Source organism: Acanthisitta chloris, unplaced genomic scaffold, assembly GCF_000695815.1.
Source record: "Acanthisitta chloris isolate BGI_N310 unplaced genomic scaffold, ASM69581v1 scaffold5155, whole genome shotgun sequence".
Lineage (NCBI taxonomy): Eukaryota > Metazoa > Chordata > Aves > Passeriformes > Acanthisittidae > Acanthisitta > Acanthisitta chloris.
The window spans coordinates 15,221-29,768 of record NW_008673020.1 but is presented as its reverse complement, the minus strand read 5'-3'; the positions used below and the strand labels follow the sequence as shown (position 1 = coordinate 29,768).

Sequence of the window (14,548 nt, the reverse complement as noted above, 5' to 3'; positions counted from 1 at the left end):
TATTACTAATAACTCGGGGTGGGAAAATCCTGACACACACCAGTGACATCTGGGCCAAAGGTGACTCTCTAGGGACGTTTAGTTTTTGCCGTCGCCGTGGATCAGCCTTTAATTTGAGGATTTATTTGTGAATTGCCATTGTAACTCTGGTGGTGGTGGTGAAATCCTGGAGCTGGCAGCAGAATCAAGCAAACCCTTCAGATTGTGTTTGATCTCCAGGAGCTGAAAGTGCCGAATAAAATTTTCATACCACTTAAAGCACATTTTGAATCTGTTGGGTTAGGATTGACGTTCCTCAAACTGAGCCCATTTCTCTACTTTAATATTTAAACAGAGACTTATTTGGAAAGACAGTATATTTTTTAAAGGAGAAAAATGATCAAGGATGGACACTCTTGCATCAGCTCATTGTTTTTTACTGAACTGCTGTACAAGACTGTAAAGTAGTGGGTAAGGTGTGAGGAAAAGCCTTTTGTATGCATATTGCATTGGGGTTTTTATATTAGAGAACTGAACAAATAACTTCAAACATTGTCTAACTTCTCCATTAGTAATTTTATGCATTCCATACAACATGGGTGACACTTTTTACTGTTGGAGGCTGAAGAAGTGAAGTTTTACTGAAAGGAGTGTGAAACTTGATGTACCTGAGGTAATCCAAGATCACTTGAAGCTATTTTTTATACCAACAAGCAGGAAAATGCACATTCAAGAGTGACTTAATTGAAGTTCTGGTGTTTAATGATGGAGAGCCCACAGATAAACTTCCCTCTGGGTCTGGGTTCAGACCAGAAAAGGAGCAGGATCCAAGAGGATGGGAGTCCTCCACTGAAAAAAGCAATGACAGAGATGCATGTAAATAACAAAGTACAGGTTGTAATAAATAAATTGCCGACAATAAAGAAGGAAAACTTAGATGACTATGATGAAACTCCTGTGGAAGCTGATGGGGAAACCGCCAAGGCAAACAGTGCTTCACTATCTGAGCCTTTGAGTTTAAACCCAGGTCTGAAACACACCTTGGCACAGTTCCATCTCAGCAGCCAGAGCTCGCTGGGGGGACCAGCAGCTTTTTCAGCTCGTTATTCCCAGGAAAGCATGTCACCCACTGTCTTCCTGCCTCTTCCATCGCCACAAGTCCTCTCTGGTCCACTGCTCATCCCTCCAGACAGCTCCACAGAGCTCACCCAGACCCTGCTGGAGGGGGAATCCATCTCCTGCTTTAAAGTCGGAGGAGAAAAGAGGCTTTGCCTGCCTCAAGTGTTGAACTCTGTTCTCCGAGACTTCTCATTGCAACAGATCAACACGGTGTGTGATGAACTCTACATATACTGCTCCAGGTGTACTTCTGACCAGCTCCACATCCTGAAGGTTTTGGGAATTCTCCCGTTCAATGCTCCGTCCTGTGGGCTGATCACGCTGACGGATGCTCAGAGACTATGCAATGCTTTACTACGTCCTCGCACTTTTCCACAGAACGGCAGTTTCCTCCCTGGCAAGAACACCTTGGCCCAGCTGAAAGAGACTGGCAGTGCCTTTGAAGTGGAGCATGAATGCCTGGGCAAGTGCCAGGGCTTGTTTGCACCTCAGTTCTACCTTGCGCCAGATGATCCCTGTATCCAGTGTTTGGAATGCTACGGGATGTTCTCACCCCAGACCTTCGTGATGCATTCGCACAGATCCCCGGACAAGAGGACCTGCCACTGGGGATTTGAGTCTGCCAAGTGGCACTGCTACCTGCACATTAACCAAAAATACTTGGGAACGTCCGAGGAGCGGGAGCTGAAGCATCTCCTGGAGGAAATGAAGGAGAAATTTAGCGAGAAAAATCAGAAAAGAACTAGGTCCAAAGTAAGTTCACCTGCTCTTGTGAAACTCCCAAGTCCCTGCTCATACATAAATACTTGTTTTGGAAGCACATTGCTTGGCTTTTCCAAGTGAGAATGCTTGTCACATCAAGCCTAAGTTAAATTTGTGAGAGAGCTTCACCATGGAAATAACATTTCTCATTAAAAGGGGTGGTAATTTCTCTCCTCTCTGGGCTGTAAGTAACCATTCCAGCTGGCTTGGCTTTGTTGGGTCTTGTTCTGTCCTAAGGTATAGAGACTCTGGAAAATTCACAGCTATTGTGGGAATTTTCATTCTCCCATTTGACCTTTGAGTAGGTTATTTTTTGTGGTGTGTGTTGCAGCAGCTGAGCAAAGCAGAAAGGAGCTTGAAAATCAAGTATTACAGATGAATTCCTCACTAGTTGTTTGCACTCCAGCACATACACGTGGGGTGGATGGAGACCTGCCTTGCTGGCTACCCACCTCATGACTTGTGTGCAGGGTAATGGTGCATTGCTAAATGGCTGTTTAGAAGCCCCAAAGTCTGCTTGTTCAGCAAGAGCTTTCTGTTTAAACCACTTGTGTAGAGAGTTATGCCAAAAAGAGGAGGTTTTAAGCAGCCCAAGTAATGAGCTGTAGGCTGGTATCTTGACAATGGTTAATAATAGACGTCTTATTTTTTCCCAAAAATACTGCTGCAAGTCTGCACTGTGGTTCCAAAATACTGAGCTTATTTGTCCCTTGGAGAGCTACTTTAAATGAGAAGACAAGCACCAGATAAACCCTGAACATCATAGATGTTTCCATTCATAGAAGCTGCAATTTAAGGGGTATAACTTCAGAGGTGTTTAACTGGTTCCTGACCTATGACTGTGTTTCAGTGTATTCAGTGTCTCTGTTCGATGGCTACTGGTTTGATGATACACCCATTTTGCCTGTTGGATGTTTTGTGGTGAGTTTCAAAATAGCAGCAAGAGCAGCCCAGATGGTTGAGCCCAAAAAGGGGTGCTACAAGCTGACACCTTTCAGCATGAATTTCGGAGAAGTTAAGTGTTGCAGCAAGGCTTGCTGTAGTAACAGGTATTGTTACAGTGGTGCCAGCCTAGAGGAAAGGATTTCAGCAGCAAATTCCCATGAAAGTCTGCAGTATGGCATGCTTCCACGTGCTGAATTAGTTGAAGATGCAGATAAGTGCCTAGCAAGGAGACTTTGCTGTTCAGCTGATAAAGACATGGCAGTCTTTATCCTCGCACTGCTAGTGAGCTATAGCATGGTGGATGCATCAGTGGAAATAGCCTTCCATATAAATACTGCTTCCCTTTCCACAATAGCAGATTTCAGACCATGAGATCTTTCAGTTTCATGTGCACAGATGAAAAAAAACTGGCTGAAATGAGCAGAAACTAATTTAGACTGGACCAGTGCAAATGAAATACGGAAACTTTCTGGAGTCTTCCGCTGCAGATCTGTGTAGTTGTGTCTTGCAAAGCAACATATGAAACCAGAGTGAGAAGCTGTGAAAACTTGAATTAAATGAAATGGTGGGGGAGGGTTTGTTTGGGTTCTTTTTATCTTGTGGATGTTCATCGGGAAAGTACAAAAGATTGGAAGAGTTTCATAGGGCAGTGTTGAAACACAGCCTCTGTTTCCTTGTGCTGCTTCAATTGTCTTTTCACAGAATCACATAATGGTTTGGGTTCAAAGGGACCTGAAAGACCATCTAGTTCCAACCCCCTGCCATGGGCAGGGACACCTTCCACTAGACCAGGTTGCTCCAAGCCCCATCCAGCCTGGCCTGGAACACTCCCAGGGATGGGGCAGCCATGACTTCTTTTCCTTGTTTCTTATGTGTGAGAGAGGTATGAGGTAGAACACGTAGACATTCCCTTTCCTTACAGTCCTAAGGGAGTTTATTTGTAGGTTGTTCCATTTGCTATTCTGTCACCTCCTTAGCACCTTTGCTGAGTCAGCCCTCAGAAGTGCTGATGCATCTTTGAGCTTATCTTGGAGGGCCCAGGAAGAACAGTTGCCCTTGGCTAGGTCTTTATCCACCTAGTAATAATGAATTACTCAAGTCCCATAGTCTTTGGAACATCTTAGATCCTGTGCTTTGCCTTTCTCCTTAGCATTTCACTCTGAGTTTGTTCACCTCACAGTGATTAAATATTTTGTTTCAATATTTTAAGAGCAGACAAAGTACTCAGGGGGTTAATTCCTTTCTGTTCTCTGTGCTAATGAGAAAGCTGTGAGCGTTGTGCGAGTTTCTCGTTTTCTCTGGAGTTCCAGACTGCAGTGCAACATCCACCTGCTCTTCATGAAACAGCTGTTACCGAGTCTCTGCTGTTCTCTGCACTGACAGATTCTTGTTCCCTTTGACTTTGCGACAGTTTCTGGTACTGTCTCTGCACAAAAACTTTGTCTTCCTTCTGAGACTAATTCCTTGATTTGATCACTCTGTGTGGGGAAAAGCTCACAGAGTGGAGAGTTAACATTGCTTCTGAGTGTTTTATAACTCCCTTCTCTGCTCAAACTACTGCTTAATGATTAGGCTGAAACCACCACTTACCTATCTAATTTTTTTGCCTTTAAAAGCAGCTTTGTCCAACTATCTTAGAAGAAAAATAAGTAATTTTCCATGTAGCCCTTTTGAACAGTTTGGTTAGAAGTAATTCAATCCAACTTGGATAGGCTGTGTTTACACAATTATTTAAGAGCATCTGAAATAAACTAATTGTTGGGTAATGAAATATACATGTATATACTGAAGGAGATTCTTTATTTTATTAACCTGGATGGTGAGGGAAGAATCCTGTTAGAAGAAGACTTCATGTTTATTTATAGTTACATTTCATTTCCTTTCCTAAGTAAAAATTTGATTGCATGCTATGAAATTCATTTGCAAAATGCACACAAATGGGTAGACAGTAAAGTCAGTTTCCATTTGAAGTAGGTTAAAAAAAAAGTAAAGATTTGACCTAATAACTTGAAAATAGATATTACCTGATAGATATTTTCATATGTAAATATATAAACATGTTGAAATGTGTGTCCTAAAGCATGGACAAGATGTGGTTCAGAAGCTAAATCGGATTAGTCTATACTAGCTACAGCATAAGCAGAAGATTATATGTGCATTATTTAAATTATTAGAGTGATCTGAGAAGCAGAAAAAAACTTGACAAGTGTCAGACTGAGGCTGTTTTTCTAGAGATTATTAAAGTCTTTGTTATTTAAAAGCTTGATTATGAATTTACCACTCTGGAGCTTTGCTTCCTTGTGCCCTCCCTCCTTTCTGCCTGCTTTGGAACTGATTTGAGGAACTGCAGGGGTGGAGTTAAATTTCAGTTTCATTGTGAGAGCTGAGGTTAGTGGGCTGGAAGTTTTGATTAGAATGACAAACCCCATTTAGAGGTTTGTCCCTCCGATGCTCTAGTGGTGTTGGATTCTGCAGACCACACCTGTGTCACTGTGTGCTCTCTGCCTGCCAGGGATGAAGTTCTGTGGCAGTTTGTTTCAGGGTATGTAAATATATACTTTTTAAATAATGTATCTACCACTCAAGAAGTTGTGAAGATGTTAGAACACTAGATGAAGTTTTCAGTACAGGGTTTTTTTTTTTTTTGTTTTGTTTTCAGCTTTATAGGCTTTTTTTTTTTTTCAATTGAGCAACTTTCCAAAGGCACTGGGTCTGGCCAGAGTGATGTTAACTTTCTTTGCAGCAGCCTGTATGGTGCTGTGCTTTGGATTCGTGGCTAAAACAGTGTGGGTAACACACCAATGTTCCAGCTGCTGCAATAAAATCTGAGATAGAAGGAGAAGAAAGGGGTTTGGCATCCAAGGTGGATGTTGTTTGGAGCCTGACTGGGCACCTGTGTGCTTGGGGGAGGTACTGAGTGATACCCTTTGCTTCACTCGTGGTTTTTCTCTTTCCTTCACCTATTAAACTACCTTTATCATGATCCAGGAGCTTTCTTGCCCCTGTCCCCATCCTCGAGTGGTGCTGAGGGAGTGGCTGTGTGGGTGTTTGGCTGCTGCCTGGGGTCAACCAACCACACCTTACCCAAAACCTCACGTCCCAAGGCTGTTTTAATACAGTGAAATTAGGAACCAATTTCTAGCTACAAGTCTTGTTTAAGTATATAATGAGACACCTTTCCCTTGAAATTAACAGCACCTTTGCAGGGAGAACGGAGTACAACCAATAGGTTTGACTAGAGAGTAATTCCAAAGGTGTTTGAGACACACAGAACAAGAATTGCTCCAAACACAGAATGCACAGAAGGTTTTTAAGATGATATATTCAGCTTCACCTGAGTTAATTTTGTTTGTGACTGCACAGGGAATGGAGTTTTCCTGTTACTGCTAGCAGCTTTGTGCTTCTGTAATAAAAATCTGTGACAACTGAAGAGAGTTTTGTCCCTGGGACACCAGTAATTGTTCTATTTTATTTTGCAATAAAGTATCTGGCAGGTGCTTACTCTGTGTAGATACTTTATTGCAAAAGTCTCCCTACATTCCTATTTTGGGGATACTAGTTTCTGCTTTCTGTTTCTCCCTAACTTGTTTAGCAACTCTGGCAGAGTTCTGGAAACTCAGTGGAGCTGTTAGATAGGTTTGTAAAGATACTTGCTTTTAATTTCATTACTATTTTGCCCATAATGGGAAATTGGAGATGGAAGAAACCTCTGTGGGTTCCATCACTGCATCTCTGCTGAAGACACTCCCAATTCCCTGTACCCCTGTTTCTGGTGTGTCTGTGTTAAGGGTGTAAATGCCATTCCCCTGAGGAATGCTCATGAACATGTAAATAACATGAACACATGTTCCAGTTACCAATTTGTGTTCTTTTTTTTAGGCAGAGTCACAGCAGAACCTGGAATTGTCACAGTGGTATCCAGTTATAAAGCAAGAAGCAGAAACTGATGCTCAACCACCCTCCTTTCTCCATCCCAGGTAACTCAATTTCCTGTGTAGACCTATAAGCACTCTCCAGTATTTAAATACTTTTGGCTATTTAAGGATAATTTAAACTGAAAAAAATGTGCCTTTAGCCTGAACTGTTAGGAATAGCACAGGAGTGACTGAACACTAACTTTTTGTGTGTGAATATTAATGAAATGCTTATGAGTTGGTTTTGGTAGAAGACTCAAGCTGTGATCTGTGAGTGTTCTTCAGCAGGCAGTACAATGGAAATGTAATTAAAATTTCCTCTCTCAGAGCAGAAATGACAGAACGTTTTTGATCTTTCATACTACAATGCAGTGCATGCACTTGGAAAGCTGCACAGGGTCTGTTGACCATGAGGGCAACTTCATTTCCTTCCAGAAAAGACTTGTAAAAGCTGTTTAAAGACTCTTCCCCACAGTGGAACAGTGGCTGCAGCTGAATTGTTGACTAGTTTTCTGGTTTTAGAAGCCAAGTGCATTTCCTTAATTTCTTACACGGTTTGTTATCTGCATCAGTGAGGGAAACAGTTTTTTTTTACATGCCTTTTGCCCTCGCTCCTCTGTGGTTATTCATGTACCATATTTGGGTCAGACCAGACCTTTTTGGCTAGCAGTATGCAGCAAATCAGCACACACTTCAGACGGGTTCCCACACCAACAAGTGAGTGGTGAAACTTCTGTGGTGGTGCCTCAGTTAGCTGTTTCTGTCAGTGCCTTCCTTCAGCACTAGGAGACAGGGAAGTGTTGAAGGCAGCAGGGTTAAATCCAGCATTGTGACACTGGTTATCTTCACACTGACCTGAACACATCTGGGACTCTCTTTCCTCTGTATGAGACAAAAGCTGAGTGGTGAGGTGAGCGTGGTACAGAGGGATGCTCCCAGGAGCTGTGAGAATCCCAGTGGACAGCTCAGTGTATGTGGGATAGAAGGTCCAGCACTGATCTTGGCCCCAGCACTGTCAGTACACAGCTTTGCTATTTAATAAGGGAGATGCTCATTCCCACTTCACTGATCACTTCCCCATCCTCCGTACAGGGATTATGAAAATGCTGGAGAGTCTGGATTCAGTGGCATTCTAATTTCACTCTTTGCATTTAAATGAAGACTTCGTATGATTTTCTATATGAATTTGTTTTTTTAATCAGCTGTGTTTGGAAAATCCTCTTGTTTGATAGCCTCAAACCTTATCTAGATAATCTGCTCAGTAAAGATTAAGTGGATTGTTAGGACTTTTTTATGCATAGGAAAAATGTAAAAAAGATGTGCTTCATTTTCATTGATATTTCACAGTTTGATCACATGTGAAATTAAACTTACTGCTTTCTACCAGCCATCATTTATTACATCTAACCTTTCACTGTGAATTTTACTGTTCTGCTGTTTCAGTTACTACCTTTACATGTGTGATAAAGTGGTTGCCCCGAACGTCTCTCTTGCATCACAGTATAAGGATGTTGCGAAAACAACAGTCAAAGCTTCAGAAACAGTTAAGTCCTCACCTGGGCAGTCAGAGAAGAAGCTCAGTAGTGGAAAGCACAAAAAACCTGTCTCCTATCCAGAGCTTTCTCTTGAAGAACAGGAAAAAATTGACTTGAAAACTGATGTGGAGCAGCATAAACGTTTAGGTGAGTAGTGAAAATTCTACTGAAGTCTTTGATTTTTATACCACAGAATTTGGAAAGCTCCACACCAAACTAGTATTTAGTGACATCCCTTGAGGCAAATTTTTTTATAAGTTCCACAACTTGTTGTAATCTCAGTTTTCTTTGCATTTTTTCCCTCTGGAAGTGTAATTTTCTGTGATTATTACAGATCCACTTGTGCCAACTCGTCCTGTGAGAGGTGGAAAATCCGAACGTGTTTCTTCCAAACTCACTAGAGACTCCAACCATGTGGAAGGAGGCAGTGAGGCACGAACCTTGTCCCCCACTCTCATGAAGGACATCAGCTGTGAAGATGACAAGGGAAAGATCATGGAAGAAGTCATGAAAACCTACATCAAGCAGCAGGAAAAACTCAATACTATTCTGCGGAGGAAACAGCAGCTCCAAATGGTACAGTGACAGTCTGAGTGCATTTCACCTGTGACACCAGAAAACTGATGTGAGCTTGCTGGCTCTGGAATCAATATCACAGATTACTTCATTTAGAAACATCAAAACACACAGATCATGTTCCCCTCAGCTTGAATCCAGACACCAGATCTTTAGTGTCCCTTAGATGCATCAGGTTCAAGCCCACAAATTTGTGTCTCTTCAGTTTGTGTCCAGGCAGCTTCTGCTTTTACTGTATCCAAATGAAAACTACTTCTTCCACTTTTAAGTGCTTTCCAAACATTTAAGTATTTTGGCAATTATGATTTAAGTCTCTCGAACGTCTCAGTTTCAGGGTTTTAAAGATGCAAACATCAGTAGTCTAGGAATGGTCTTATCAGTGCCCTGTATAAAAACAGTATCACCTTCCTACTTCTGTTTGCTAAGCCTTGTTTTTAAGGATTTTATTTTGAGTCTTTTTTTTGAATAATGGATGATTTTAGAGGCTGATGTTCATTTGTGACACTGCTGTTTTCTGAGTTAAATACTGTCTTTGCTTCTTCTATTCATGGACCAGACCTAATAGGTTAGTTTAGTTTAAATATTAAGCTCAGAACCCATGAGCTCAGACAGGACTCTAGAGCTGCTACTTTTAAGTTGTTCTGCTGTTGCAAGTAAAGATTTTAGATAAGTTAAAAAGAAATTAAGACTTTAAAAATATCAAAATGCTAATGTAAAAAGAAACCAAACGCATTTATTCTGTTTTCTGATGATGCACTTCTTGCATATTCAAAGTGTATTTTAGTAAATCAGTGCTGCTGCTTTCTGAGGTTCACTGCTGGAAGTTGTGAATCTCTTTCTGAAAGCTCCATGTACATGGAAGTATAAATAATTTCTTAAAAATGAGATGCTTGCTCCAGATTTCCAGGTTGTCATTGATCAGTAGATGAATATCATTATCAGGCTGTTGTTATCAGGAGATACGTATGGCCTTTCTTGCCTCATTGGTTCCAGATACACATTTAAATTCAGGTTTTTTTGCTTCTCTGTCTTAGAAGCAAAGTGTATGTGATCCTGATTTTTCTTTACAGGAAGTGGAAATGTTAAGCAACTCTAAAGCTATGAAGGAACTAACTGAAGAGCAGCAGAATTTACAAAAAGAACTTGAGTCTTTGCAAGCAGAACATGCTCAGAGAATGGAAGAGTTTTATTTTGAGCAGAGAGACTTGGAGAAGAAACTGGACCAAGTGATGAAGCAGAAGTGTAGCTGTGACTCCAACTTGGAAAAAGACAAAGAAGCTGAATATGCAGCACAGGTGAGAAAGGGAAGTTCATTTCAAACAAAACCAAACTTAGCGTGTCAGGAAATTGTGAAGTTGTTCAGCCACCTCAAGGTTTCGTTTTCTCTGTGTGTTGTGACACCACAGACAAATGCCAAAATAGGTCAGAGTGACAGCAGTATTTATTTCCCTGTTCCTTGATTGTAACTGAGGTAGAATGGAACTTATGGAAACATATGATGTTATTGATAAAATATGAATCTTAAGGTCTGTTACGTCCTCATCTAAAACATCTTTTCAGTGTATATGGGCTTCCCTGTGATACAGAATTAAACACTCAGTTATGGAAATGAGCTATCCATCTTCTTCCCTTTATGTTATAAAAAGACCCAAACCTCTCAGACACCTTTTTGGCAGTTTAGTAGCATATCTTGCTGTTCTTTCTGTTCCTTCTTCTGTGCTATCTGCTGAGCCCCTTCTGTGCTCTACCAAAGCACTTGGCCAAGAGTTCTCTTGGAAAAGAAAATCATGTTTGTGTCTCTCATTCCTCTCTTGGGTTCATATGTCAAAACCTATGGAAGAGATTTTTTTCCTTTCACTTTCCTTTCAGCTTTTTCCATTGCTTCTTTATGTTGGAGGTTATTAATGTCGTTCCTATAGGAAAAAAATAGCTAGTGCCAAAGGGAACGTTGGAATGCCCCTCTGATATCAGCTGCAGTTTAAGTTATAATAATTAAATGTATAGTGATGTATTTTGTACCATGTCACAGAAAACTAGTCTTAACAGACTAATTTTGAAAGTAAACAAAATTGCAAAACTTGGGCTCAGTAAAGCTTTGTGGCCCTTTGTTCACGACTGTGTGTATTTCCTGTTCTTACTGCCTCAAACTGAGAAACAGGCAGTACTTGAGAGACAGGTTTGGGTATTTTGGGGGAGTAGGGCAGCGACTAACATCATAAATCCTCCTCGTGAATTTAATTTCATGACATCCCACTGCACTGATTCCTGGCCTCTGCTGCCAGAAATAATCCTCTCTGACTAAGGCCTGATTTACTAAACATCTGGTACAAGCCCTATTAGTGCAAGTAACAACGTGTTCTCATTTATGAAGATAATCATGGATAGCCTGTTTTGTGTGGCTTGTGTGTGCCTTGCTTTCCTGAGAGGGTAAAACCCATGGATTGTTCCCCAAGGAGATTGGTTGAGTGTTTCTTTTGAAGTTAGACTTTGAAATCTAAATACATTCCTGGTGTAGAAGCTGACTCTGTTATTACCTGTGTGGTAGAGCTGTTCGCAACATATAATCTGAACCTTTTTCTCCATTTATCACATCTTACAGTAGATTTTGGTTCCAAGCAGTTGTCAGAGGTACCAGAGTTAAACAGAGGTCCTGGGAACAGGCAACTTCCCCAAGCTGTGTGTACAGCAAAAAGCCTTAATCCAATGTTTTCTTGCAGCAGTTGCCCAGGCTGCCTTCTCTGTTTGACTGTGGACTGGGAGGAACTTTCTGCATGCATCAAACAAAACTAATAATTTGGGATTTGCAACTTGCTTAAAAGTCTCTTCTCCTCTCTAGGCCTGTCTGAAGACACACTGTCTTCTCTCCCTTTTGGGCTTTTTTATTGGATTGTTTGGTTTAATCATTGCCTCACCCTGTTAGTCACAGTAGGGCAGAATAACCAGTACAGGAGCCTTTCCTTAGAGCTGGAAATCTGAACTCAGCCAGAGGTATGTGTGTAGGACGTGCTGCAGCATGCAGGCAGTGGGCACTGTTGTACTGCAGCAGCTCACTGAATGCAGGCTGTGGAGCCAAGGACACTACTAACAGCCTCTTGCTGTCCAAGAGCTACTCAAACATTTCTGGTTATAGAAGTGGAGGTGAAATGTTTCTCTAAAATCAGCACAGTGGTTGCTTTGCCCAGTACATTTTGTAGCAGTTGGCAAACACCAGTGATCCTTTGTGTTCCTGCTTCTGTCATTCTCAGGAACTGTTTTCCTTGTTGTCAGTGAGGTATGTGATGTCAGTGATGATTTATATCAGATAGATACCTATAATTACAAAAGCAGATGGATTTTTAGATTCAGTGAGGTCTTTGTGTGTAAGGAATAACCCCATAAATCAATGGGAGAGAACATAACTGGTTTCCAGTCTCCTCCCTGTTTTAGCTGCTGGTGGTACTGTAAGCAATAAATAACTTTCCCACACTTGAAAAATTCATCAGACATTTCCAGATCTCTCTGTAAGTAAGTTTTGATGACATTCTGGCAAGTTTGAGCCTTTCTTTATTCTGAAGATGAAAAGAAATATTTAATTTCTGTGTTCAAACACAGAGTATTTCACAAAAACCTTTGGGTGGACTTGGTTTATATTTGAACGCACGTATGTGCGCACAGTTATGTTCAAGATTTTCTGATTGTCCTTTCTGGTAATTCTGTTTCATTTACACCAAAGTGTATCAGTGTTGGTGTTTTTGTTTGTTCCAGAGACGCATTCAGGCTTTGAAATAAAGGAGTAATATTTTGTCAGGGAAGAGAAATGAACTTGGGGAATGAGAAAGTGCAGTTTATTCTGGGATTTGTGAAACGCCTGATGCAGAGATCATCACAGATTATATGTATTACTGACATGGTGTGACAGCTCATATAGCTTAAATTTAGACGTATTTAATAAAAAAGTGAGAAAGTCTAATTTTTATAGTGTGACCTTTAAGCAACTTTGTACATTGATGTCATTTGCTAATGGTGTAGTAGGGAACTGCATAATTCTTGACAACAGTAGAAGATGAGCTGATAAGTAGTGGTGAGCTGAAACACGTTGATGTGTTGTGGTTATCAGGGACCTCTTGATGTTTGAAATAAGTTTGCTAAAATTTTTTCTGCCTCCCTGTCTTTCCTCTCTTTCACAGCTGGCAGAGCTGAGGCAGAGGTTGGATCATGCAGAGGCAGATAGACAAGAGCTTCAAGATGAACTGAGACAAGAACGAGAGGCACGGGAGAAGTTAGAGATGATGATCAAGGAATTGAAGCTACAGATCCTGAAATCTTCAAAAAATGGGAAAGGAAAGTAGAAGTTGGAAGAGGAATCCTGGCTGTGTCCTTCAGACAGGGTGTTTTGGTTTTTAATGAATTGTGAACGATTTCTGTGTGCTGAGATAAAGTGTTCTCTACAGATTCCTACTTCCCAGACAATTCCAGATGAAGCTATACATAGATATAAATAGTAGAGATAGATAGATAGATAGATAGATAGATAGATAGATAGATAGATAGATAGATAGATAGATAGACATTTTTAGATTTTCCTAACCAATGAAAATCTGCATTTATTTGTACTGGTGTTTTTCTCAAACAATGAAAAATACAAGACTCTTGATTTAGAGTGACCAGTTTCTGACTATTTCTAATGCAGTCTTAAGGACTCTACACCTTTTAACACTGTCTGTTAAAACATGTGTAGTGATCTTTATTTTGCTATCAATTGCACATCGTTATAAAAGTACATTAGAAACATTCTGAGTTCTTCAAAGTCAAAAATAGTTTGGGTTTCAGTGAGAATTAAGTGTTCTCGAACTGAGGAAAGTCAAGGCAGCTTTTCATCTGTGAGGCAGAGCTCAAAATTGCCACCATGATCAACGATTGATCAATCAAAAGTGATTTCCCAGCATGAGTTTTTCCCATTTCATTGTGTGAAGTCAAGCTGATCTTTTCAGTATTGTCTATTTAACAACATGTTATCAATCTAAAGAGTGTTGGAGCCAGCACTTGCTTGCTGTGCTGGAGGAAGAAAACATTAGGTTGTCAGGGTTGGGGTTTTTTTTGTAAATTAAAAAGAAATTTACAATGGAACCTTTGGAAGTTAAAAATTCATGTTTTCTTCTGGTTTCTTCCCTATAACTCAGTTCTTCTCTATAGTATAGAAAGAAACTTTAATAAAAGGCTTAGAGGTGAGGCTTTTCCTCCTAGAAACCAAGAAAGCTTGATTTAGCTGTTTTTCAGATACTAATGCTTTCAAGAAAAATAATATTTATTAAGGAATATGTATTACTTTCTTTAGTACCCTAAGCCTCCACACCTTGAGCTCCTTGCCAGCTCGTGGAGTTTCCTTTCATTGCATAGAACAGGCCTTAACTGACATCATGATCATAGCTCAAAAACTAAACTTCTGAGGTATGGCACTTTGAAAAAAACCCATTTTGATAGTCTCTGTATTTGATTGGCATGGTAAGGTTACCATGGATTACAAAATACAGCATGTTTGTTAAGCTATAACATTGGGAAATGTGTAATTGTACAGAATTGCTGTTGTATGTATATATAATGTTTGAGTACTTCTGAAGTCTGGTTCCTAGTGGGGTGACTGCATGGCTACAAAGTTGGATGAAGAAATACCTTTTTTTGCACTTCTCTCCAAAAAGTTGGATCCAGCTGGCAGGTGTCAGCTGCTTATGTCAGTGATAG

At 40.5% G+C, this 14,548-nt stretch overlaps 1 protein-coding gene across 1 annotated transcript; it reads left to right on the top strand.

Moving 5' to 3' along the window:
- The first annotated feature begins 744 nt into the window (after positions 1–744).
- Positions 745–13,158, top strand: SKIL (SKI-like proto-oncogene). Its single transcript, XM_009074733.1, has 6 exons — positions 745–1,851; positions 6,685–6,782; positions 8,163–8,401; positions 8,589–8,830; positions 9,901–10,125; positions 12,997–13,158. The coding sequence occupies exons 1-6, from the start codon at positions 745–747 to the stop codon at positions 13,156–13,158; spliced, it is 2,073 nt and encodes a 690-aa protein (XP_009072981.1).
- The last annotated feature ends 1,390 nt before the right edge of the window (positions 13,159–14,548 follow it).